The sequence below is a fragment of the Microcaecilia unicolor genome, chromosome 3, assembly GCF_901765095.1.
Source record: "Microcaecilia unicolor chromosome 3, aMicUni1.1, whole genome shotgun sequence".
Lineage (NCBI taxonomy): Eukaryota > Metazoa > Chordata > Amphibia > Gymnophiona > Siphonopidae > Microcaecilia > Microcaecilia unicolor.
Genome location: NC_044033.1, coordinates 208,334,724 through 208,361,626, shown reverse-complemented (window position 1 = coordinate 208,361,626; position 26,903 = coordinate 208,334,724). Strand labels below are relative to the sequence as shown.

The 26,903-nt window shown below is 45.1% G+C and overlaps 1 protein-coding gene across 1 annotated transcript in view; it reads left to right on the top strand.

Annotated features, from left to right (window-relative positions):
- Positions 1 to 26,903, top strand: part of TNXB (tenascin XB) — a 112,527-nt gene that overhangs the window by 24,848 nt on the left and 60,776 nt on the right. Inside the window, 1 exon segment of the mRNA XM_030197294.1 lies at positions 4,678 to 4,941. Within this exon segment, the coding sequence (XP_030053154.1) occupies positions 4,678 to 4,941 (264 nt within the window).

Sequence of the window (26,903 nt, the reverse complement as noted above, 5' to 3'; positions counted from 1 at the left end):
TGATGTCACAGTACGGAAAAATGATGGTAGACGACTATTTCCACTCGGAACAAAGGGTTAACCATTACCTTTGTAGTTTAGCAGCACTAGAGAGGAGGGAAAATGTTGCTTAGCAACCTGGAACATGTTCATCACTTCCTGTGTGGCAGGCTTTTCTCACCTGATTCATTTCCTTTACCTATATTTATTTTATAAAAAGTTAAAACCTGTCCTATCTAGAATTCTAGGCAGGTCACAAAGATTACGAGGTCGATATTCAAAGCGATTTTACCAGGTAGGAGAGGGTCCTGCCCAGTTAAATCACCTGTGTGGAACTATCTGGTGATATTCAGTGTCACTTAATCAGATAGTGTCATCGAAATATCCCCTCCAAACCGCCTAAGCCAAAACTAGTTAAGTTAGGGACAGTCCAAGGGCAGAATTGGCTCTTATCTGGTTAAAAGTACTGATATTTAGCACTTAACCGGAAAAGGCAGTCGGTCACATCAGCCCACATAAAACACAGTCCAGTTAACCTGTTCTGGTTAAGGATTAAATATTGGTTCTTAACCAGATAAGTACCAGCTGTCTTTACATACCCGACATGGTCCATGTTTCAGAAGAATTGCCTGCGTCAGGTACGCAGTGTCCAGAAATTGCATGAAGTAGCAATGAAACAGTGCTCAATCTAAAAACACCAAATAAAATGGATTATAACAATCAAACCAAACCGCGATGGTGCACAGCCGGGAACTGGCAGAGTAACGTTTTTAAATTCAGCACTGTTTCATTGCTACTTCTTGTCATTTCTGGACATTTCATGCTCTTCGAAGACCCCCTGATGCAGGCCATTCTGCCGAAACACGGACCTTGTCGGGTCTGCCCAGTAAATTTGAGTTGATGCCCCCTGTCTTGAAGGCTCCTTGTGCTTTTGTCCTTTGCTCCTGTGGGACTGTACTTTGGTTCCCCTCTCCTAGGTCTGCTGTCTTTACATACCCAAATATTTGCAGCTTGATAGGCAAATGTAACTGTTAACATTCTTCAAATTGAATGCCTCTGTCATCAGGGAAACATCAACTGAAGTGAACATTTGATTGCAGAAACTTTATAGGAGAGGACAAATTCAATACATGAACCGTATTTGGTGGGCTAAGACCATGTTCAATTTTAAATAACCACAATGCGGCGGCATTTCTGTGTTCAATGTTCTAATGTTTATTAGGTGTATCGTTAGTATTATGCTAACATTGTATTATTTCTCTGATATTTGAATTCCAATGCTGTTAAATGTGTATATTTTTGATAATGTTTCAAGCTAGTTCTATTATTAGGTTTAAATTTATTGTTTTCAAGTTTACCTCATTTATTGTATTTTTATTTAGTTATTTGTTACATTTGTATCCCACATTTTCCCACCTATTTGTAGGCTCAATGTGGCTTATATAATACCGGAGAGGCCTTTGCAGCCTCAGGTGTGAACAAATACAGGGTGATGTTGTGGTAAGATCAAGTTCATGTGGCACAGCCACATTAGGGAATCGGAGAATGGAAGAGTTGTGTTATGTCCATTATGTGCTTTAGTTTGGTTGTGTTGCAGAGATTAGGCATTTAAGTTGGATCGGTAGGGTATGCCTTTTTAAACAGGTTGGTTTTAGTGATTTCCAGAAGTTTAGGTGGTCGGACATCGTTTTCAAGGCTTTTGGTAATGCGTTCCACAGTTGTGTGCTTATGTAGGAAAAACTAGATGCGTAAGTTGTTTTGTATTTAAGTCCTTTGCAGCTTGGGTAGTGCAGATTTAGATAAGATCGTGTTGATTCGGATGTATTTCTAATTGGTAAGTCGATCAAGTCTGTCATTTAACTCAGGGCTTCTCCGTAGATGATTTTGTGAACCAGGGTTTATTCTTGGTTATTTTACTATTGTTATGCTGTTAACAAAATTGTATGTTTTTATGTTAAACTGTACCTGCTGTACACTGCCTTAGGTGAATCTCTTCGTGAAGGCGGTTAAGAAATCCCAATAAATAAATAAAGTAAATGTCAGGAGCACAGATGTTTTGGGCCAGATTCAGTGAATGACGTTCAAAGTCTGGCGCCATGATGATCTGCGCTAAGGTAGTGTTCTGTGAAGGGTACGCCACGCAGAGCATTCTTCTACAGAATAGCACTCGGCGTATTTCTCACGCCTAACTTTGGGCATGAGCACTTAACGCCTGCCGAAAACTGGTGTAAACGTTCATGCCCAACTAATGGCAGTTGGGTGCGCAAATTCAAGTATTCTGTAGCATCGCGCCTGAACTGAGTTCGATTCCCACTTCAGGCACAGGCAGCTCCTTGTGACTCTGGGCAAGTCACTTAACCCTCCATTGCCCCATGTAAGCCGCATTGAACCTGCCATGAGTGGGAAAGCACGGGGTACAAATGTAACAAAAAACAAAAAAAAAAACATGTATACCCCGGGGTGATATGTTACAGACATCCAGGTATTTGAACGATATTAATCCACAAACAAGCCTGTTCCAGAGACAGGAAGGTGGTAGAACCAGAGGACATGAATTGAGGTTGAAGGGGGCTGACTCGGGAATAATGTCAGGAAGTTTTTTTTCACGGAGAGGGTGGTAGGTACCTGGAATGCCCTCCCGCAGGAAGTGATAGAGAAAACGGTAACAGAATTCAAAAATGCGTGGGACAAACACAAAGGAATCCTGTTTAGAAGGAATGGATCCAAAGAAGCTTAGCGGAGATTAGGAAGCAACGCCGGTAACTGGGAAGCAAAGCCAGGGGCGGGCAAAATTCTATGGTCTGTGCTCTGATTGTGGCTGGACAGATTCCGCTTCAGAAGTTGGAGAACAAGGCCAGTGCTGGGCAGACTTCTACGGTCTGTGCCCTGAAAATAGCAAGGTCAAATCAAGATCAGATACATATGAAGTATCACATTCCATATGTAATGAGTTTATCTTGTTGGCAAGACTAGAAAGTATAAGTAGTCTACCATGCCATACTTTGTATTGTTATTTGAATATTTTTACTGCTGTAATTGCCTATTGCTCATGTTTGATCTATTCTTACTGTACACCACCTTGAGTGAATTCTTTCAAAAAGGTGGTAAATAAATCCTAAGAAATAAAATAAATAGATGGACCGAACAGCTCTTTATCTGCCGTCATCTACTATGTTACTAGCAGGCTTAATTTCAAAAGAGAAGGGCGCCCATCTTTCGACACAAATCGAGAGATGGGCGTCCTTCTCTCAGGGTCGCCCAAATCGGCATAATCAAAAGTCGATTTTGGGCGTCCTCAACTGCTTCCCATCGCGGGGACAACCAAAGTTCACAGGGGTGTGTTGGCACCATAGCGAAGGCGGGACTGGGACATGATTAGGAGATGGGCGTTCTCGGCCGATAATGGAAAAAAGAAGGGCGTCCCTGACGAGCACTTGGCTGACTTTACTTGGTCCATTTTTTCTTGCGATCAAGCCATGAAAAGGTGCCCGAACTGACCAGATGACTACTGGAGGGAATTGGGGATGACCTCCCTTACTCCCCCTGTGGTCACCAACCCCCTCCCACACTAAAAAAAACTTTAAAAGTTTTTTTGCCAGCCTCTATGCCAGCGTCAAATGTCCTACCCAGCTCCATGACAGCAGTATGCAGGTCCCTGGAGCAGTTTTAGTGGGTGCAGTGCACTTCAGCCAGGCAGACCCAAGCCAATCCCCCCCCCCCCAACTGTTACACTTGTGGTGGTAAATGTGAGCTCTCCAAAACCCACCCGAAACCCACTGTACCCACATGTAGGTGCCCCCCTTCACCCCTGAGGGCTATGGTAGTGGTGTACAGTTGTGAGTAGTGGGTTTTGGGGGGCTCAGCACCCAAGGTAAGGAGCTATGCACCTGGGAGCAATTTGTGAAGTCCACTGCAGTGCCCCCTAGGGTGCCCCGTTGGTGTCCTGGCATGTGAGGGGGGACCAGTGCACTACAAATGCTGGCTCCTCCCATGACCAAAGGGCTTGGATTTGGTCATTTTTGAGATGGGCGTTCTCGGTTTCCATTATGGCCGAAAACTGGGGACAACCATCTCTAAGGTCGACCATCTCAACATTTAGGTCGGCCATCTCTAAGGTCGACCTAAATGTTGAGATTTGGGCATCCCTGACCGTATTATCGAAACAAAAGGTGGATGCCCATCTTGTTTTGATAATACGGGTTTCCCCGCCCCTTTGCCGGGACGTCCTTAGAGATGGGCACTTTTAGAGATGGTCATCCCCTTTCGATTATGCCCCTCCACGTAATTTCTAGGAATGCCCCTGATCCACTCATGCCCCTCCCATGGCCACACCCCCTTTTGAGATGCGCACTATAAAATTTAGGCACATATCTTATAAAATAGGGTGTAGGGTAGAGGCATGTATAACTCCTAATTAGTGGCAATTAACTTCAGTAATTGACTAATTAGTTTACATGCACATCTGTGATCCCTGTCTAAATTTGGGGAGGGGGGGTCCTCTACAGTACCTAGGAGTTTCTTCACATGTTTCTCCCAGAAACACATTTTCAGCTTCCCAATGTTTTCTCTTTCTCTGGTCCTAAATTAAGGGGGGATTTCTCCTTTTTCTGTCATGTGTGAAGAAAGTCGAGCACCTGCGGCTGGCTGTGTCTGAAGAAACCGAGACAGATGTGTGATGCTCTTGTCTCCCTCCTGCAGCGATCGATGCTCCCAAGGCATTGCGCCTGACAGATGTGACCCCGAACGCCATCGGACTGCAGTGGGAGCGGCCTGTGGCCTCCGTGGACCGCTACCTGATCACGTACATTCCAGTTGGCGGAAGTCAGACAAAGGTGCAGGTGCCAGCCACCGAGGACCACGTAGAGGTGGACAATCTGGACAGCGCTACGGAATATAACATCACAGTGGTGTCGCAGAGAGCCAGGGAGGAGAGTAAACCCGTTTCTATCAAGGTGACAACAGGTGAGGTTTCAGACTTGGGGAGGGAGGTGTGCGAGCAAAACAACCTGCAAGCGGAGGTGATAAGATGATGACAACAGAATTCAAAAAAATTTTGAGATAGTTACAGAGGTGGGGAAGTGAGGGGTAAAGCCCGAGACAGGCATTGAGGATCCTCAGCAGTGGGGGAGTGAGGGGAAAGCCTGGGACAAGCACAGAGGACCCTCAGTGGTAGGGAAGTGAGGGGTAAAGCCTGGGATAAGCACAGAAACTCCTCAGTGGGGGACGGGGGAAAGGGGTAAAGTTTGAGATTTGGGTGCAGGGTGGGGTGAATAGTGGCTGTGGTATTTCATTAGTGAGAGAGAAAGGGTAGAGCCTGAATGAGCCAGGAGGTCTCTATCTCTTATGGTTAACAGGTAAAGGACAGGCTAATCTAGCCTTTGGGGATTTCTAATTATTCCTGGAACTTGTGTGTGTGATTGGAGAAAGAAAGGGAGGGGGGGGGGGGGGAGAGACATGAAAAAGAGAGAATGGTAAGACAGGTGCAAAAGAGAGAGAAGTTCAGGAGTAAGATTGGCCAAAGGCATGAGTTAGCAGTAACAGAGAAAGAAAAGAATGAACAAAGGTGATAAAGAGTTGAACAAAACCAAGATAGAGAACAGCTGTTTAAGCGAGGAAAGAAGAACATGAGAAGGAATGAAGAAGGCATGTGAATGAGGAACATGCAGTTGAAGACACATCCACTAGAGTTGTAGAACTAAGGAAAAGCGAGAGAGGAGATTTTTAGAGAAGAAAATCAAGGGCGAGAGAGAGAAAGGAGTCGAGAGAGAAAGAGAGCGAACCATAGGACAGAGAAAGGAAAATGCGAGCAAAGAGATACAGAAGGCAGAAAGATGTGGAAAAGAATATCACAGGGAAACAGGCTAGAAGGCAAACCTGAGGAAAAGGCATCAGACAACAGATGCGATAGAGCTGGAGGAAATGGGTGGAGAAAGGATGAAGAAACACAGGAAAAATCAGAGGGGAGAAGAGAGAGAAAACAATGCCTGGGAAGGGAAGTAGAAGAGGGAACAGCGGGATGACTGAGAAAGACAGTTTTCTGCTCTCACAGGATTCCTTCTTTTCTTTCCCTTTTGGGTTTTGCCATCAAGGAGCTGTGCGAAGGACGTGTCCCCCACCTTGCGCAAGACACCTCAGGATTTAATGGCAGCATTTCTTTTTCTCCCTTCATTTTCAGATTCCTTAGGGAAGTCAAGGACATGGGCCGAGAGAGGCAACTTAACCTTCAGCTCTCCCCCTTCTTCCCCCCCCCCCTCTTTCCAATCATTGCTTCTGATCCACAGGACAGCGTGGTCCAGATGTGTCTAAGAAGTGGTCACCTTCTACAGTCATCCATTACTGCCGGAAGCTGACTGATTCAGGATAATTGAGGATCGTTAAATGCTGAGATAGTTGGGAGCTAGAATACTTTTGAGGGGGAGGAAGGGGAGTGAATGAGAAAGGTGCAAGATTTTTCTCTGATTATATTTCAAGAAATCAGTGTAATTTAAATTTCCTCATTCTCCCCCCCCCCCGAGATGACACCTAATAGAGGGGTGCTCTCATGCGCCCTATTTTACAAATGGTGTATATGTATAATTATTCTTTCTTCTAGAAATGACTAGAACATCACATGGTCATGTTGATAGAGAAATGAATGGTCTTTTGTCCTTTTACCATTTGAAAGTTTATACAAAACTCATCATTTGCCCTTACCTTGAAACAGTTCAAGGATCCCCGTCAACACACCCCATCCATGAAATCACCTCTGGGCCCAGCTGGGTGGTAGAGGAGCCACAACCAACCTCCAAAACACCAGATGCAACCACCAAGGTTGCCGTCGGTCAAGCTGTGTCCCCAGGCAGAAGGCCCTCAGGAAGGAGGCCGCCACTCACCACAGAGGAAAGGGTGGTAGCATCTACCGATGTAAGGGAAGGATCCCCAAAAGCCATGGCTTCAGGAGGGGCACCATCTCCTGAGGATGGAGTGAGAACAGAAAGACCCAAGAAAGTGGTGACTCCAGGACAAAGGCCTTCACCTGTGGGGGAAGAGAGGGTAGACATAATGACTGTCAGTCGAGAAGATTCTGAAGAGGAAACTCCAGGAAAGAAGACTTTATCTACCACTAATGAACGAGTCACCACCAAAGAGGAGCAACTGGTCATCACCAATGTTACAGCCAAAGGACCCCCAGGGAAGAAGCCTCCAGCAAAAAGACCCCAGGTTATCACAACAGAAAATGTGGTAACAACTGTGGTTACTAGATGGGAATCAAAAACAGATGGGTCCCAAGAAGAAAGGGATCCCCCTACTGAAAATGAAAGAGTGGTCACAGTCATTAGGAAAAGGCCCCCACACACCAAGGAAGAAAGTGGAGATACAACTACAAGCACTAGGAAGGATCCACAAGGACCTCTGGAAGAAAGACCTGTAATTCCATCTACATCCAGAAGGGAGGGGACCCCAGAAGTGGAGCCCAGAAGTGGAAACCATACTGCCTCCATCGGAAGCTCTGCTAAGGTCTTGGTCAAACCTGCACGAATAGAAGGTCAGCTGTTGAAGAACATGATACACAATATCTCAGCCAAGCTCTCGCCTTTCAATGGGACTCTACTTCAAAGGCTGGAGAGCTACCTGAAAGCCAGCTCTTACCCACTACGTGACAATCAAACAATTAAATCTGTTGCTAAATCCATCTTGCTTTATCTGATCCAGAAAAAGCCACCTCACGTTACTCAGGAAGTGTACAATCGGTTAATGGAATTAACTTCAGAAGACAGTGGAAATGACAAATCAAGGCCTTCAAAGATCAGCCAAGGGCACAAGAGTACCTTCCCTGCGCCAACTGAAGGCTATAGAAGTTCTGAGGAGAAGATCTTCCAGGAGGAGATGTCAAAGAAACCAAAATCAGTTATTTATAGTTTTCAGGGTGGATTGTCTTCTACTGAGAACTTGGCAGAACCTCATATTGAAGGAAAGCACAGTGCTCCGGAGGAACCCCAGGAGAGAGACTATAGACCTGCTAGCCCCCATCCACTTACCACCAGTAGACCAGGCCTCAAAAAACACTCCAGGCCAGAAGTGCTGGACAGGACATCTACCAGCATTCTGATATCTTTGGATGGTCTGAGAAGCCACTCCAGTAGTGTGGTGGTCGACTACAAAGACATTTCATCCTCTGGCCCTGGACGTCATCTGGTGTTCCCTGGAGATGCCAAAACAGCTGAGATCCCCGGCCTAGCCCCTGGAACCACCTATAGAGTTGACCTCCATGGCATCCTGAGGGGCGAGTCTTCCAAGTCCTACTCCTTAGTAGATTCAACAGGTAGTAGTCCTTGTGGGGAAAGCTCCCAGGCCGTCAGCCCTTGCTCTAAAGCACACGCCGGGCACCAGCTCACGCTTCACACGCTTCTGATCTTCATGTTTGGCTGCCAGTTCTGGCAGAAATCTGCTGGAAACATGAAGGGAGAGCAAGGGTCACAGTAGTTCCTTCCCCGGTTTTGTCTTCCATGTATAACCCTGTTTGTGAATGGCGAGGAGGGACATTCTTTTTCAGACTAACATACAGCTCACTGATGTGACTTGACGTTCACCAAGGAATCTTTCCTCCATCTCCTCTCTGTCCACCCTAACATCACTGTTTTGCTTCCAGCACCAAGCTTTGCACCGCCTGTTCCTGGAGCCACCTGGGATGGGCCAGCCTTGTCACTTTTCTTCTAGCATGTGTTCACAAGCCACTCATCCGATGCGAGGCACACTCTCTGCACTGTGCCCTTCTCTGTTCTTGAGTGTAAAGAAAGCCACACATATATATTTCTGGGTAAATTTTTAACAGGATGCCTAACTGCAAAAGTTCACAGTGGACCCGATATTCCAAATAAGCTGAGCTCCTAAGTTAGGCTTCGAAATTTGTGCCCTATTTTCAGCCAGATTTAGAAGCCTAAATTTTCAGCTGAAAATTCATCTTAATTTAGGAGCTTACAAGTTATGATTATAAGTTTAGGCCTGCTGTTCTTTTGCCAAGATTTATGAACCTAGATCTAACTTTTCTGTCACCCTAATCTGCCCTTGTTGCCACATTTAGGAATTTAATGATATTTTGAGTATAAAGTTACAAACTTGGCCCTAGTCCATTTTCAAAGAGGCCAGTTTGGCTGCAGAACTCTCAAAATTAGGACCAGGAAGCCTTTGAAAATTGGGCCTACTATTTTGAACCCCAGTGCGACATTGCCAGCGCTTCAAACACAAGCTATGCGCTGAGAGGGTTGAAGTACTCATTTACTCTCTTGCATTTGCAAACAATGGTGCAAGTTAGAAATGTTAATAACCATGCTATGATATAGACATTTTTTAAACCACATCCGCCTAAATCTTTAGCCAGAACTGACTGACTTAGCTGAGTTCATTCTACTTTTACCCCTGGAAAAGATGTCTTATCCTTTGAAAATTTACCCCTTAATGTGAGTCTAATATATATGTGTGTGTGTGTGTGTTAGTATGTGAATAGCTGCATAAACATATAGTAAACTGTATGTTAACACAAATATACACTTTATAACACGTATGTAATATCTTGTTCCAAGGGGGTTACACACGTGCTCTTAAGAACATAAGTGTTGCCATACTGGGACAGACGGAAGGTCCATCAAGCCCAGTATCCTGTTTCCAACAGAGGCCAATCCAGGTCACAAGTACCTGGCAAGATCCCAGAACAGTAGAACAGATTTTATGCTGTTTATACTAGAGATAAGCAGTGGATTTTCCCATCTTAATAATGGCTTATGAGCTTTTCTTTTAGAAAACGATCCAAACCGTTTTTAAACCCTGCCGAGCTAACTGCTTTTACCACATTCTCTGGCAACAAATTCCAGAGCTTAATTACTTGTTGAATGAATAAATATTTTCTCTGATTTGTTTTAAATTTACTACTTAGTAGCTTCATTGCATGCCCCCTAATCCAAATGTTTTTGGAAAGGGTAAACAAGTGATTCACATCTACCCGTTCCACTTCACTCCACTCAGTATTTTATAGACCTCTATCAAATCTCCCCTCAGCCTTCTCTTCTCTAAGCTAAAGAGCTTTAGCCGCTTTAGCCTTTCCTCTTAGGGAAGTCGTCCCATCCCCTTTATCATTTTCGTCGCCCTTCTCTGTACCTTTTCTAATTCTGCTATATCTTTTTTGAGATGTGGTGACCAGAACTGCACAGTATTTGAGGTTCAGTCACACCATGAAGTGACACAAAGACATTATAACTTCCATTTTGTTTTCCATTCCTTTCCTAATAATTCGTAACATTCTATTTGCTCTCTTAGCTGCCACCGCACACTGAGCAGAGGGTTTTCACGTATCATCAACCTAGAAGAACCTAGATCCTTTTTCTGGACGGTGACTCCTAATGTGGAACCTTGCACCACGTAGCTGTGGTTTGGGTTCCTCTTTCCCAAATGCATCAATTTCCACTTGCTCAATTAAACGTCATCTGCCATTTAGATGCCCAGTCTCGTAGGGTCCTCTTGCAATTTTTCACAAATCTCTTGTGATTTAACAACTTTGAATAACTTTGTGTCATCAGCAAATTTAATTACCTCACTAGTTACTCCCAGTTCTAGATCATTTATAAATATGTTAAAAAGCAGCGGTCCCAGCACAGACCCCTGGGGAACCCCTCTACCCTTCTCCATTGAGAATACTGACCATTTAACCCTACTCTCTATTTTCTAACCAGTTTTTAATCCACAATAGGACCAGGGGCGTAGCTACGGGTGGGCCTGGACGGGCCCAGGCCCACCCACATTTGCTCTAGGCCCGTCCCAACCCAACAACATCGCTGCCGGGAGTGTTGCCTGCCTGAAATTCTTCTCCCCGCTGCTGCCTCGATCCCTGCAGTATTCTTTTTTTTCGCCCGTGACCAGCAGCGCTACGATTCACAGAGGCCGCTCCGCTCCCCACTGCAGCGTCCATTCGGCCCTACGAAAACGGGAAGTGCGTCCGAGAGGGCCGGATGGACGCTGCAGGGGGGAGCGGAGCGGCCTCTGTGAATCGTAGCACTGCTGGCGACGGGCGAAAAAAAAAGAATGCTGCAGGGACCGATGCAGCAGCGGGGAGAAGAATTTCAGGCAGACGTTCTTCAAGAGTTGCTACACAGGGGGGTAAGGAGTGAGGGAGAAAGTTGGACATGGGATGGGAGATGCAGAAAAAGAGAGAGGGAGAGAGAGAGAAAAAATGTTGGACATAGAAGTAGGAGAGAGGGTGACATGTGGGAGTAGGACAGGGGCAAAAAAAAATGTTGTGCCCATCCAATTTGGGCTCAGGCCCACCCAAAATTGGCTGTCTGGCTACGCCACTGAATAGGACATTATCTCCTATCTCATGACTTTCTCATTTCCTCAGGAGTCTTTCAAGAGGTACTTTATTTATTTTTATTTGTTACATTTATATCCCACATTTTCCCACCTATTTGTAGGCTCAATGTGGCTTACATAATACCGGAGAGGCGTTACACACTCTGGTGTAACAAATACGAAGTGATGTTGTGGTGAGATAAAGTTCATGTGGCACAGCCACACTAAGGAATTGTACAACGGAAGAGTTGTGTTATGTCCATTACGTTCTTCAGTTTTGTTGTGTTGCAAAGATCAGGCATTTATGTTGGATCGGTAGGGTATGTCTTTTTAAACAGGTTAGTTTTTAGTGTTTTCTGGAAGCTTAGGTGGTCGTTCATAGTTTTCAAGGCTTTTGGTAATACGTTCCACAGTTGTGTGTTTATGTAGGAAAAACTGGACGCGTAAGTTGATTTGTATTTGAGTCCTTTACAGCTTGGGTAGTGCAGATTTAGGCACGTTTGTGTTGATTCGGATATGTTTCTAGTTGGTAAGTAGGTCAGTCAGGTCTGTCATGTATCCCGGGCCTTCACCGTAGATAATTTTGTGAACCAGAGTGCAGATTTTGAAAGCAATGCGTTCTTTGATTGGGAGCCAGTGTAGTTTTTCGCGAAGAGGTTTTGCACTTTCAAATCACGTTTTTCCGAAGATAAGCATAGCTGCTGTGTTTTGAGCGGTCTGAAGTTTCTTTAAGGTTTGTTCTTTGCATCCCGCATAAATTCCATTGCAGTAGTCTACATGGCTTAGTACCATTGATTGTATCAGGTTGCGAAATGTTCCCCTCGGGAAGAATTGTTTCACACGTTTGAGTTTCCACATTGAGTGGAACATTTTCTTTGTTGTGGATGACACTTGGCTCTCTAGTGTTCAGTTGCAGTCCATTGTAACTCCGAAGATGTTCAGGCTGTCTGAGATAGGGAGAGTGTAATCTGTGGTGTTGATAATAGTTTTATTTATTTATTTATTTATTTACATCAATTTATATACCGTATCTTATTGCTACTGCAAGACAGAACGGTTTACAATTTATAAAAAAAGAAGCAATACAATATGTACAGGTTGGACAAACATTAGAACTCCAGTCATTACAGGAAAGCACAGCAAACCCACAAACTAGCTACATAAGATGAAAAACAGTATAACTCATGATTTAGTATACATGATTTAGTATACAGGAGAGCACCGCAAATGGGGTTATCCGTGCTGTGTAGGGATGAAAGGATGAGACAGTGTGTTTTTTCTTTGTTTAGTTTTAGTTGAAATGCATTTGCCCAGGAGTCCATAATGTTCAAGCTGTCAAATGCCTTTTGAAAATCCAGATAAACAATATCGACAGGCTCACCTTTATCCATATGCTTATTCACCCCTTCAAAGAAATGTAGTAGGTTGGTGAAGCACCTTACGAATGGTTCTCATTGAGGGAGGGAATGCAGGTTTGTAGCATGTGAGATCAGGGCCCCCTTTACTAAGGCACGCTCACGTTTTTAGCGCGCGCTAAAATTGAAGGCACGCTATACGTTAGAGACCCCCATAGGAATGCATTGGTGTGTCTAATGTTTAGTGCGCCCACAATTTTAGCGTGAGCTAAAATCGTGAGCGCACCTTAGTAACAGGGGTGTAGCTATGGGGGGCCACGGGGGTCTGGGCCCCCGCAAATATCATCCAGGCCCCTGGTTTGGCTGGCAGGGGTCCCCAACCCCCGCCAGCCGAAGCCTTCCTTAGCACCGGTCTCCGGTGCAGCCGCGTTCGCAGCCTGCCCCCTGCTCTTCTTTCTTCTTGCTACTCCTGTGCACGCTGACCCCCCCCCCCCCCCACCGCCTCGCCTCCTTGCCGCTTCCCCTCACAAACAAATACCTTTGCTGGCGGGGGTCCCCAACCCCCACTAGCTGAAGCCTTCTTCAGCGCCAGTCTCCGGCGCAGCTGCGTTCGCTGCCCTGCTCTTCTTTCTTTGGAGCATCAGCATGCACAGGAGGAGCAAGAAGAAAGAGCAGGGCAGCGAACGCAGCTGTGCCGCAGACTGGCGCTGAAGAAGGCTTCAGCTGGCAGGGGTTGGGGACTCCCGCCAGCAAAGGTTTTTGTTTGTGAGGGGAAGCGGTGAGTAGGCGAGGCGGTGGGGGGGGGGGGGGAGGAGGCAAGGCGGTGGGGAGGGCGAGGAGGCAAGGTGTGGTGGGGGGGGCACTCAAAATGTACCCCCAACCTTGGGCTCTGGCCCCTCCCACCATGAGGTCTGGCTACACCCCTGCTTAGTAAAAGGGGGGCCCAGGAGAATGTGTTTCTAGGTTCTTGCTGGAGAGATATCTTTCATTAATCCGCAAACGAACCTGTTCCGGAGACGGGAAGGCGGTAGAACTAGAGGACATGAAATGAGGTTGAAGGGGGGCAGACTCAAGAAAAATGTCAGGAAGTATTTTTTCACGGAGAGAGTGGTGGATACTTGGAATGCCCTCCCGCTTGAGGTGGTGGAGATGAAAACGGTAACAGAATTCAAAAATGCGTGGGATAAACATAAAGGAATCTTGTTCGGAAGGAATGGATCCTCAGAAGCTTAGCCGAGATTGGGTGGTGGAGCTGGTGGTGGGAGGTGGGGCTGGTGGTTGGGAGGCGGGGCTAGTGCTGGGCAGACTTCTATGGTCTGTGCCCTGAAAATGGCAGAAACAAATCAAGGTCAGGTATACACAAAAAGTAGCACATATGAGTTTATCTTGTTGGGCAGACTGGATGGACTGTGCAGGTCTTTTTCTGCCATCATCTACTATGTTACTATGCTATTTCAGTTCTTTTCACACTGGTGGATGGGCATGTTTGCCAGCGACACTGGAGCCAATCAGTTTTGCTCTTGGGGAGAATTTTGGTTTGCACTGGGGATACTAGAATCTTTACTTCCTCCACCTGTGAGTCTGGCAGAGCATGAAAGGAACGCTTTAATAAATATTATACAAACTTCCACAATCTTAACTTGAAAATCTTCAAAAACCAATACAGTGTGGATTAATAACGTTTGGTACAAAAATACATTTTATGTATATTTTAAAATTCTTCTCTTAACAACTACTCGTGAAGATTATTATTCAGTAACGGAGGAAAAAAGACCTCAAAAGTCTGTAGTACTTTACTAAAATTTCCAATAATGTGTAGTACTCAAGCAGAACTGGCAGCTCATCATTGGTCAAAAACCTCCAAACAATTTCATTCAAATACCAATTTTTAGTTTTCATTTCTCCGAAACCTTTTCTTATAAAATATTCTTAGCTTCTCAATTATATAACTGTGAATACTCATATCTTCCCAACTTCATAATTGTGCGTATCATACAGCATAAAACACACTTATCATATTAATCCCAGACAGTTTGAAAGGAAAGCATAGCTGAGATTCCCTGAAAGATTGAGTCTGTAGGCATGACATGGCAGTCTCCAGAGAGCACGCTTCCCGGATAGGTTGCTCTTACCGTTTATTGAAAGAGACCAACAGAAAACCCTCATAATAGTGTGATTATCTATTTACAATTGTGTTTATTCTTTCTGGAATTTCTTTGTTTTAAAGAAGGGATTTCTCCACCCTTGTGTCCTCACAGTTTGGGTTGATGTGGGGGAGTGGGAGGCAGGAGGAATTACACTCTCCCCCAGTTGTCTGTTCAATTTCAGGAAAGACAGTTTGAAATCTGGTCTCGTCCAACATTCATTAACTCTGCCAGAGAGAGACACAATTGCTGCAAAAAGAAAAGAAAAGAATAGGAAAACAATTTGCAAATTTTTGGAAGAAGTATCAAAGAATTGAGGACAGACTGGGCGATGGCATTAATAGGGAACATTTGTTTTTGTTCCACATTTCCCCAGAGCATTTGAAAATGCTTTGCATCTTCTTAACATACGTGTTGTATGTGTATCTTGAGATGGAACAATGCATCACGTGCAACCAAGGTATATGTCAAGCAGACCGCCCTAATGCATGTACATGTCTAGCACATGACATGTTTTTAGTCTGCTATGAACAGCTACCGTTGAACAATGCATGCATCATGCAAATATACACTGACCAGATTTTTTTGGATCTGTAGTCTATAGGGTGCTTTTGGGCCCCGTGATTTTAGAAGGAATTTTAAAACATCATCTTCAAGTGCATGGCAAAAAAAAATAATCTTCTGAAATCAGGAGCCTACTGCATCTTATCAGGTTTGTGTGGAAAATATGTTCATTGGAGGTTATGTAAGATATGTGAGTTACACTATCAACAAAGCATCAGAACACATGATAGTCTGTTCTAAGTTTTTGTGTCAGTGCTGGTCCGGTGGGCTAATGGAGAAGACCAAGGCTCAGTTATCTGAGACAGGCTTCTGAACCCCATGCTGGCTGTGGCTGGGAATGCATTTATTGTGGGGGAGGGGAGAAGAGAAGATCAGTACTACTAGACTTATAGGGTCTGTGCCAGAGCTGGTGGTGGGAGGCGGGACTGGTAGTTGGGAGGCGAGGATAGGGCTGGCCAGACTTATACGGTCTGTGCCCTGAAGAGGACAGTACAAATAAAAAAGTAGCACATATGAATTTATCTTCTTGGGCAGACTGGATGGACCGTGCAGGTCTTTTTCTGCCATCATCTACTATGTTACTATGTAGTACTACTAGCCAGATTCAAGGAGTGCATGCACAGGGGCGCTGGAGGAAACAAGATGGTCTGTGGCTCCCAGGCAAAGACCAGCCCAAAAATGACTAACTAGAGAAGGATTACAGCAAATAAGTGGGGACGGTGGGGGGATCCCAGTAGGGATGTCCACACAGCAAAGATTTTTAGTTCGTTTGAGATTTATTCCTGGGGTTTTTTTTGGAAAATGTGTTGGGTCAGAATTAAGGGTAATAGATGTGGTACATTTATTTTATTTAGTAGGTTATCAATAGATATCAAACAAAATAAAACATGGAAAAGAAAATAAGATGATACCTTTTTTATTGGACATAACTTAATACATTTCTTGATTAGCTTTCGAAGGTTGCCCTTCTTCGTCAGATCGGAAAAAAGCAAATGTGGTAGCTGACAGTGTATATAAGTGAAAACATTCAAGCATTACTATGACAGTCTGACAGAGTGGGAGGGTGGGGGTAATGCTTTGATGTTTTTCTTATATATACTATTTGCTACCACATTTGCTTATTTCTGATCTGACGAAGAAGGGCAACCTTCGAAAGCTAATCAAGAAATGTATTAAGTTATGTCCAATAAAAAGGTATCATCTTATTTTCTTTTCCATGTTTTATTTTGTTTGATTTCTATTGATAACCTTTAAGAGTGGACTAACACGGCTACCACACCTCTCTACTTTTATTTAGCAAAAATTTGCTATGCCGCCTTTCGACAGATATCAAGGTGGTGAACAAAATAAATATCTCATCTGTTAGATTTAAAGCAAACAACACTTATAATCATATCAATAACTAGAAGGATAGGGATGAAACAGCAGAGCAATTAAAAAAACATAATACAATGTTAATTTTTCAGTATATTAGACAGTACTTGCAACAGGTCCTGAGTTTCTAAAACGCTAAGAAGTAGTAAAATCTTAAATCAGAAACGGAGTCTCGAAAGGGCCAAATTTTCAACTCTGCCTTGAATTTTTGATAATCAGATTCCAACATGAACTCTGATGGCAAAGAGTTCCAAAGGGTTGAGACAAGAACACCAAAAACATCTTGCTACAATTTCTTATGTGACGGTAGAACTGATAAGTTATTCCTTGAGCGGAGCAAATGTCTTGGATTATTTGGCACTAACGACAAATAAAGATATGTAGAAACTCCAGAATGTAACACTTGAAAAGTCATAATTGAGATATTAAGTCTAACTCATCAGGGTCTCTGTCTTCATGAAGTTGAGCAAACAGGGACATTGAGGGTGGCTGCATGGTAGAGAGAAGCCCAAGGTGGTGGTAGGATGTAGGACAGCTCTTCAGAGGTGCTAGGGTGGGTAGTCTGCCTAGACTCACTACTCAAGGTCAATCCAGAGAGGTTCATCCATCCAGGTGTTAGGGTTGGTAGTCTGCCTAGACTCACTACTACAGGTCAATCCAAAGAGGTTGATCTAACTAGGTACTAGGGTGATGCCTGCCTAGACTCACTACTTCAGGACAATCCAGAGAGGTTCATCCAACCAGGTGCTAGGGTTAGTAGTCTGCCTAGACTGACTACTCCAGGTCAGTCCAAAGAAGTTGATCTAACTAGATGCTAGGTTGGGGCCTGCCGAGACTAGCTACTCCAGGTCAGTTCAAAGAGTTTGATCTGTCCATGCTTTGCCTCCACTGTAAGGATCATCTTGCCATTCCAATTTCTCTAGGACCATGGTTCTCAAGCCAGTCCTCAAGATAAGCTCTGCTCCTGGTTTTCAGGATTTCTATAGAGATGCATGAGAGAGATTTTCATACACTGCCTCCATTGTCCGTTAACCTCATTGTGGATATCCAAGAAACCAGATTGGCTAGGTATGTTCCAAGGACTGGATAAGCTCAAAGAAAGCAGGACTAAAAGCTAGTGTCACCACTTCACTGTAGTCCAACAAATTGATCCATTCCAGGTTTCAAACCCTCTGTGCATGAAAATAAAAGCTCTTTTAGGGGAAATGAGGATTGAATTTTAAATTATCATTGGTATTTAAGGTTTTCTTGTGATTGTCCATTATATCTTGCCAACTCACTCATCCCTTATACTACTCTTTGATCCCTTTGGTCTAATGAATGGAGTTTCTTAGCTGAATCATCTATTAAGATAATATCCTTTGAATTCACTCAGATGATAGCATTTGGATATCTGTGGAATGGACTTCCCTAATATATTAAATTCAATGTCATGTACCAGCATGCAGAGAACAGATTTAAGGCTTGGCTGTTTTCAGAACAATTTTGATCTTTAAACCACTCTGTTGACCTTGTTTTAGGTGTGTTAATGTTTTTTGGAAGGTAGTTATTTTCATTTATGATTCTTCTTGCTTACAATTTTTTTCTAGTGTTTTATGCTAGTTTTTGTTTGTTTTTTATGTAGTATTTGCTTTGCTGTATGGATTGCTCTTATGTGTTTTAAACCACTCTGCTAGTTATTTTAAGAACATAAGAGCTGCCTTACTGGGTCACACCAAAGGTCCATTTAGCTTAGTATCCTGCTTCCAACAGTGACCAATCCAGGTCACAGGTATCTGGCAGACCCCGCAAAGAGTAGCGCAATTCCATGCTACTCACCCCAGAGATAAGCAGTGGCTTCCCCCATGACTATCTTAATAACAGACTATGGACTTTTCCTCCAGGAACTTGTCCAATTCTTTTTTTAAAACCCAGATACACTAACTTATCTGTTATCACATCCTCTGGCAGCATGTTCTAGAGCTTAATTATTAGTTGACTGGAAAAATATTTCCTCCTGTTCGTTTTGAAAGTAGTACCATGTAACTTTGTTGAGTGTCCCTTAGCCTTTGTACTTTTTGAAAGAATAATCAGTTCACGTTTACCTTGTTCTACTGTCTCTTCTCCAGGCTGAAGAGCCCTAACCTCTTAAGCCTTTTTTGAGATATGGTGACCAGAACTGCAAACAAGGTGAGATCGCTCCATGGAGCAATACAGAGGCATTATAATATTCTGTCTTATTTTCCATCCCTTTCCTAATAATTCCTAGCATCCTGTAGTGAAATTCATCTTAATTTAGGAGCTTAAAAGTTATGATTATAAATTTAGGCCTGCCGTTCTTTTGCCTAAATCTAACTTTTCCCTCACCCTAGTTAGTACATAAGTATTGCCATACTGGGAAAGACCAAAGGTCCATCGAGCCCAGCATTCTGTTTCCAACAGTGGCCAATCCAGGTCACAAATACCCAGCAAGATCCCCAAAATGTACAAAACATTTTATACTGCTTATCCCAGAAATAGTGGATTTTCCCCAAGTCCATTTAATAACGGTCATAGTAACATAGTAGATGATGGCAGAAAAAGACCTGCACGGTCCATCCAGTCTGCCCAACAAGTCTAGGACTTTTCCTTTAGGAAGCCGTCCAAACCTTTTTAAAACTCCGCTAAGCTGACCGCCTTTACCACATTCTCTGGCAACGAATTCCAGAGTTTATTTACATATTGAGTGAAGAAACATTTTCTCCGATTCGTTTTAAATTTACTACTGCCCCTGTTGCCACATTTAGGAGTTTAATGACATTTTGAGTATAAAGTTACGAACTCGGCCCTAGTACATTTTCAAAGAGGTCAGTTTGGCTGCTGAACTCTCAAAATTAGGAGCAGGAATCCTTTGAATATTGGGCTACTATTTTGAACCCCAGTGCAACCTCACCTGCACTTCAAATACAAGCTATGTGCTGAGGGTGTTGAAGTACTCATCTACCGTCTTGCATTTCCAAACGATGGTGTAAGTTAGAAACGTTATTAGCCATGCCTATGATACAGAATTTTTTTTTTACCACATCTGCCTAAATGTTTAGCCAGAACTGGCTGGCTTAGTTGAGTTCATTCTACTTTTACCCCTAGAAAAGATGTCTTAAAGTGGAACCTTAACTTATTCCACGTTCGAGGGCAGAACAAGAACTGGTTGAGTTTCTTTGGGTTGACCTGGGGTGAGGAGGTGACCCTACAAGTTGCAGTCAAGCGATATATAGAAGGAGATCATTCTGGGTGGAAACCTTAAATTTAACAGAATGGTTCTGGTGCCCGGAAAGCAGGAATGTATTGTAGGGATGGAGGAAAGAGAGGAAGGATTGTCTAATATTTCTTGTTCTGAACACGTTCTGCTATGCCAGCTCCAGGATCCACAGGCGAAGAACCTTCATTCCCTCGCTCACAGTCCACCAGCGAAGAGACTCCTGATGTGACTCCGGAATTCCTGGGTGAACTCTCCGTGGCCAATACCACCTCAGGTGACCCTCAACATCTCCTGGGTGGCGACTCCGGCAACCTTCCGGTACTTTCTTATCCGTTACAGGGACTCCGCGTCTCCAGCACCTGAGGAGATCCACGTTCCTGGCAACGAGCGTTCCACTGAACTCACATATCTAAGCCCGGGTACCGAGTATGAGATTCAGTTGATCGGGGGTGGCAGAGGGGCAACCGACCTCTCCATTGATTACCAGAGTCCATTACAGGTAAAACCAGGAGTACACCTTTGTCTTTCCCTCTGGCGAAAGTTGCAGCTGAGTCCATCCGGTGCGGCCAAACTAACTTTCTTTTCTAGCGCTGAGAATGTCTTTCTTCACGCAGGGTGATTTAGAGTGACAAGACTATGACGCTGCTGCCCGTGATGTTGTTGTCGCCTTTCTAACAATATTTCATTTTCAGGACCAAGTCGTTCCTAGTTATTTCAGACGGATGCCACCAAAAGGAAGGAAAAAGGATTTACAACTGGTCAACCATTGCATTATCACCTCTACCCCACCAAGTTCCAGAGGTGCACCTACGGGGATAATTTTGCAAAGGCACAGTAGCATTTTTATCACGCGCTAAACACTAGGGATGCCCATAGGAATATATGGGCGTCTCTAGCGTTCAATGCACGCTTATTTTTAGCACTTGAAAGGGGTCCCGCTTCCTCCGCTCTGGGTTGGGGCCGGCAGGTTTCCAGCAAAGAACCAGACTGCCATACGGACTTAAGACCAAAGTGCTTTATTCTCAATTCAGTTCCACTCTGAAAATTGAAATGCAGTTCACAAACAGGGTTCAGGCCGGGTTCAAAACTCCAGCCAACATTCAGTTCCTTAACAGTTCAGGCCCATTTCCTTTGCACTACCTCCCCTCTCCCTCAGAAGGGCTCAGTCAAAGTTCAGCCTGCTGTTCTTTACATCCCAATAATTCAACCCTTTCACAAACAGTCTCTTCAAAGGAAACCACTACTTAATGCCCCTGTCCTCTTTACAGCACCCAGGAGGACCCTGTACCAAACAGGGCTGGCAGCTTTCCTCCTACCTCACAGCACCACACCCCTGTGGCCTCTCACACTGCCTTCATGTGCAGGACAGGGCTACCTTTACATTCTCACACTCCATGGCAGCTTACTCTTCCCCTCCCCCTCCCCAGGGAAGCTCCAGTGGCAGGCCCTTTCCATCCTCCACCTACTCCATGGCAGCCTCTCTCTCAATCAGTTTCCTCTCCCTCCTGGTGGCTGGGAGCCACCCAGAAATCTCTCCCTCCTCTCACAGCTGGAGGGAATTATATACCAGGGATGCAGCTAAGGGACTGAGCTTCACCTTCCCTTCTCCCTCTAGTGGGGAAGGGAGTAACTGGCTCCCCTAGCATTGAGTCACTGCTCCCCCTGCTGGGGTTGGAAATCCGTTCCACCCTTTTGGGGCTACCCTCCTCTCTCCTGCTTGCAAGGGCTTCTGGGAACCGTAGTTCAGGGATCTGTGGGGCCCTGAGTGCTAGCTTGTCACAGCACGCACTAAAAACACTAGTGCGCCTTTGCAAAAGGCCCACGAAGTCACCCAAAGTTAGACGCCAGGATGATATACACTAAGGGGGGAATTCTATATATGGCGACTAACGTCGCACATGCAGTTTTGGCCACGCGGTCAAATCAGGGGCCTCTTATACAAAGCCGCACTAACCGATTCTCGGTGCGGCAAATGAGAGGAAGCCCAGTCAGTTCCTGTGGGATTCCTCTCATTTGCCGTGTGGGAATCGCTAGCGCGGCTCTGTAAAAGAAGCCCGCTGCGCGCAATGTAATTGTTTAACGAGCCAATCGGCACCAATAATTGACCATTAACAAGCAATTATTAGCACTAAACTGGCACTAATTTATTTGCACAACTTGCTAACTGTATTCTGTAAAGGGTGAGCGTAAATTTCACCATATGGATCTCAAAAGGGGGCGTGGGCTTTCCTAAAAATTACATGCCTGATCCATGCATAAGTTAGGTATGAGCATAAGTGACCGCACCTAACTTTAGACGTGGGGATAGGCGCTATGTGTATTTTATAAACCACACCTACCTTTAGACAAGGTTTATAGAATAGCGGTATGGGCGTGATTTTATGGTTCCGATATTTTCGGCACCATATATGGAATTTCCCCCTGACCATTACAGGACCTGGAGAATCTTCTTCCCACAATCCAGCACTGTATAGACCCGGCACCCCACCTTAAAGGCCAAAGAGCACCATTGACTCTGTGTGTGGAGGGCTTGATTTTCTTAAAGGGCAGCAAAGTATAACAGGGGGTCCATATTCAGTGTGGTTGGTTTACGTGGCCAGTACAGACTCCTGCCTGTTTAAACTTCTCTGAGCTGGCTCACTGTCAATATTGGGCGGCACTTAACCAGATGGTGTCACTGAATATCATCTCTAACCGTCCAATTACAATCCAGGCAGTGCTGGGGCATTCCAGGGGCAGAGTCAGAAGTTTTGCATGAATTGGCAGTATTCAAGTCCCAGTGCCTTGCCCAACTGGGCAAGTCAGATGGCAGGAAAGGTAGTCCTAACTTTTCCCGATTAGATATGCAGGTACCAGAGTTGTAGCTATAGACCATTCATGGCTCAGGCCCACCCTGTCTGCCCCCCCCCCCCCAAACAGTTCAGCAGTGGCCCAATTGCGCCCCTTTCTCCCTTTCTTCAACAGCTGGATCCGGCATTTGTCCCTACCCAGCTATGGCCAGGCAACTCCCCTCTCTCTCTGAACCTCCCCCTTCCTGGTGTACCTTCTCACTTTCACAGGTGGCAGAGGCAAGGACACACTTCCATTGTCTGTGCTGGCCCCTCAGGCTTCCCTCTGCCACTTCCCACCTTCGCTGACTTCCTGTTTCCTCCTCTCTGGTGGGACGCAGCAGAGGGAAGCCTGCAGATTTTGTGTTGCTGCTGCCTCTCATGAAGGAGCTGAGGTACTCCTTGGGGGGGGGGGGGGGGGGGGGGTAGAGGAGAAGGAGACAGATGCAGGACAAAGGGAGGAGGGGGGGTACTTTTGGAAGGCCCACTCAACATGACAGGTCTGGCTACAGCCGTGGTAGGTATGCTACTGATTATCGTACTGCCGCAGACCCGGGTAGTTAATGCTGTGGCCTGAACATGGCCTGGCATTAAATATCTGTGTTTATTTTAGCTGGTGCCAATCAGTGGTGAGAAAAATGCTCACTGCTGCTGGCTGAATATTGACCAAAATATAAATTAATAATTGTTTGAGCCCTTGGCCCTTGTTAATACAGAAATACCACACTCGGCTCTTTGTCTGCTGCTCCCTTAGCTCTTCAGACACTTGTCTCCATATGTTGTAATGCTGGTAGCCTGAAGTTTCTCAGGGGCCGATGCTCAAAATGCAACACCAGCGCTAGAGGTGATTAGCGCCGGCATTAGCGAGCACAGGATGCTTAGAGGGATCTAGCGCGGGAGACAATGAGGGGCATAATCGAACGGGGACACCCATCTCTAAGGGTGCCCATCTGTAATGACATCCCAGCGAAGGGGCGGGGAAACCCGTATTATCGAAACAAGATGGGCGTCCATCTTTCGTTTCGATAATACGGTCGGGGACGCTCAAATCTCAACATTTAGGTCGACCTTCGAGATGGTTGTCCTTAGGTTGATCTTAGAGATGGTCGTCCCTGGTTTTTGGCTATAATGGAAACCGAGGACGCCCATCTCAAAAATGACCAAATCCAAGCCATTTGGTCGTGGGAGAAGCCAGCATTCGTACTGCACTGGTCCCCCTGACATGCCAGGACACCAACTGGGCACCCTAGGGGGCACTGCAGTGGACTTCACAAATTGCTCCCAGGTGCATAGCTCCCTTACCTTCAGTACTGAGCCCCCCAACCCCCCCCCCCTAAAACCCATTCCCCACAACTGTACACCACTACCATAGCCCTAAGGGGTGAAGGGGGGCACCTACATGTGGGTACAGAGGGTTTCAGGTGGGTTTTGAAGGGCTCACATTTACCAGCACAAGTGTAACAGGTGGGGGGGGGGGATGGGCCTGGGTCCGCCTGCCTGAAGTGCACTGCACCCATTAAAACTGCTCCAGGGACCTGCATACTGCTGTCAGGGAGCTGGGTATGACATTTGAGGCTGGCATAGAGGCTGGCAAAAACTTTTTTTTTAGGGTGGGAGGGGGTTGGTGACCACTGGGGGAGTAAGGGGAGGTCATCCCCAATTCCCTCTGGTGGTCATCTGGTCAGTTTGGGCACCTTTTTGAGGCTTGGTTGTGAAAAAAAATGGACTAAGTAAAGTTGACCAAATGCTCGGCAGGGACGCCCTTCTTTTTTCCATTATTGGCCGAGGATGCCCATCTCTTAAGCACGCCCCAGTCCCACCTTCACTACGCCTCCGACAAGCCCCCGTGAACTTTGGTCGTTCACGCGATGGACTGCAGTTAAGGGTGCCCAAAATCAGCTTTCGATTATGCTGATTTGGGCGACCCTGAGAGAAGGACGCCCATCTCTCAATTTGTGTAGGAAGTTGGGCGCCCTTATCTTTCGAAAATGCTCCTGAATGCATGAAATATTAGCGCAAATAGCGTGCAAACGTAGTCAAACAGATGTTAATGAGGTTATTTCCGGTTCCCTCCCGACGCTCAAGAGAACAGCGCAGAAAACAAAGCCACCCTTACTGCAGGAAACTAACACCAGCTCAGAGCAGGTATTACTTAGGATGTTTGAAGAGAGGATTTCTCATGATTCTCTCTTGAAAATCTGTTGGCTTTTATTTAATTTGGAAGCAGAAGGGAAGCCCGTGTAAGCCCCTAAACGCTGGTAGTGAGAGATGGATGTGTGCGAGTCAGAGCAAACCTGAAAGTGAAGGCACATATTGGCACCTGAAAATTCTAAAAAGCTTATATTTAAAGGCATAGAAAAGAGACCTCAGTGTGTGCTTCGCTTTTGAGTGTGCTGCTGCATGCGCATAAGAGCTGAGCTTACCGTGAAACTCTTCTGTGCATGCACCAAGCACATTCTTCCCCCTCGCTTTTGCTTTGCGCATATAATTTGCATACCAGAGTAACATAGTAAATGACAGCAGATAAAGACCTGTACGGTCCATCCAGTCTGCCCAACAAAATAAACTCATTTTACATGACATGTGATACTTTATACCCGAGTTTAATTTGTCCTTGCCATTTTCAGGGCACAGACCATAGAAGTCTGCCCAGCACTGTTCTTGTACTAAGTTCTGAAGTTAACGTCGAAGCCCCTTAAAATTTACACTCTAGCCCATCCATATCTATTCAGTCACGATCAGGGCGTAGACCGTAGAAGTCTGCCCAGCACCGGTTTTGCTTCCTAATTACTGGCATTGCCACCTAATCTCCGCTAAGATTCCGTGGATCCAAAATAAAAAGCCATTTCCTTTGAGCATTGATGAGCTAGGTTTCTACGCTATCCCGGCGGTATGGGTTCTGCTGTTGGCTTTACCGTGGGCGTTCTGAGCATCGGCCCATCGGAGATTCTCCTCCCCCTCCCCCCAAGTCTCAGCCCCAATACTGCTGGTTTCAGAGCGTTCTCAGATAACGAAGTGCTTATTATATGTTACAGCAATTCAAGGATTGGTTTTTCCTTCTAGGACTTTCTAACAAATGCCTCTTTCTTGTATTACAGGGATGATGGTCAATCAACCTTGTGTAACACCTTTTGTTTTACAGCTCCTCCAGGGCCCCGGGACCACTTGAACCATCTTGGTAACCTTACTGTAGGAAACATAAAGGATACAAGCTTTAGGCTGGCATGGAAGGCCAGGAAAGATGCCTATAACTCGTTCCTTGTGCGGTATGAAGACACCGCTGGTCAGTTGGGTCCACAGGAGACCTCAGTGTTGGGTGACCTTCGTACCACAGTGGTCAGAGGCTTGAGCCCTGACATGGAATATGCTGTTTCTCTCTATGGTGTCCGCAATGGCTTTCTATCCAGACCCCTAAAGACAGCAGTGACAACAGGTACACAGTAGCTAATGGGTAACCCAAAAGGTAGTCTTCTAGTGTCAATGAAGCCACCTTGGGAGTAGAGACAGCAAACTTGGGCGTCACGAGCTGTATCTTCACCACCATCTCCAGTCAGTTTAAAGCTACTGATAACAATGATGGAGAACTGCTGAGAAATACCAACTGTTTAGGGTTACAATACCTACATCTTCATTTTCGTCTAGGTATTGAGTCTATTGAGGTAGAGTTGACCCCTGAGTTTCATTCTTTCTGTAGTCCTTTCTATGCTCATCTTGTCTCACTCTAGTTCTTTTTCGTTCTTTCATAATCCCTCTTTACCTGTATCACTTTCCATATGCCTTCATTTAATTCTCTATTATTCATACTCAACCTCTTTATTCTTTTTTCTTTTCTGCTTTTTCTTTTGTGTCCATACTTCTTATTTGTTCATTTTCTGTTTTCATGGATGGTTAATCTCCTGTGCTTGACATTTCTATGACATTCTCTCACTATTTCTATCTTACTTCATTCTTCCACTCTTTCTGTCACTTCCTCTGGCTCTTGTTTTGCAATCTCCTCGCTTTTAGAATGGTTCAATTTCTCTGTCTCTTCATCATTCTCTTTGCGTTTCTCTCCTAACCTCCTCTGTCTTCTTTCCCTCCCATTTTCTTTTTAACATAGTAACATAGTAAATGATGGCAGATA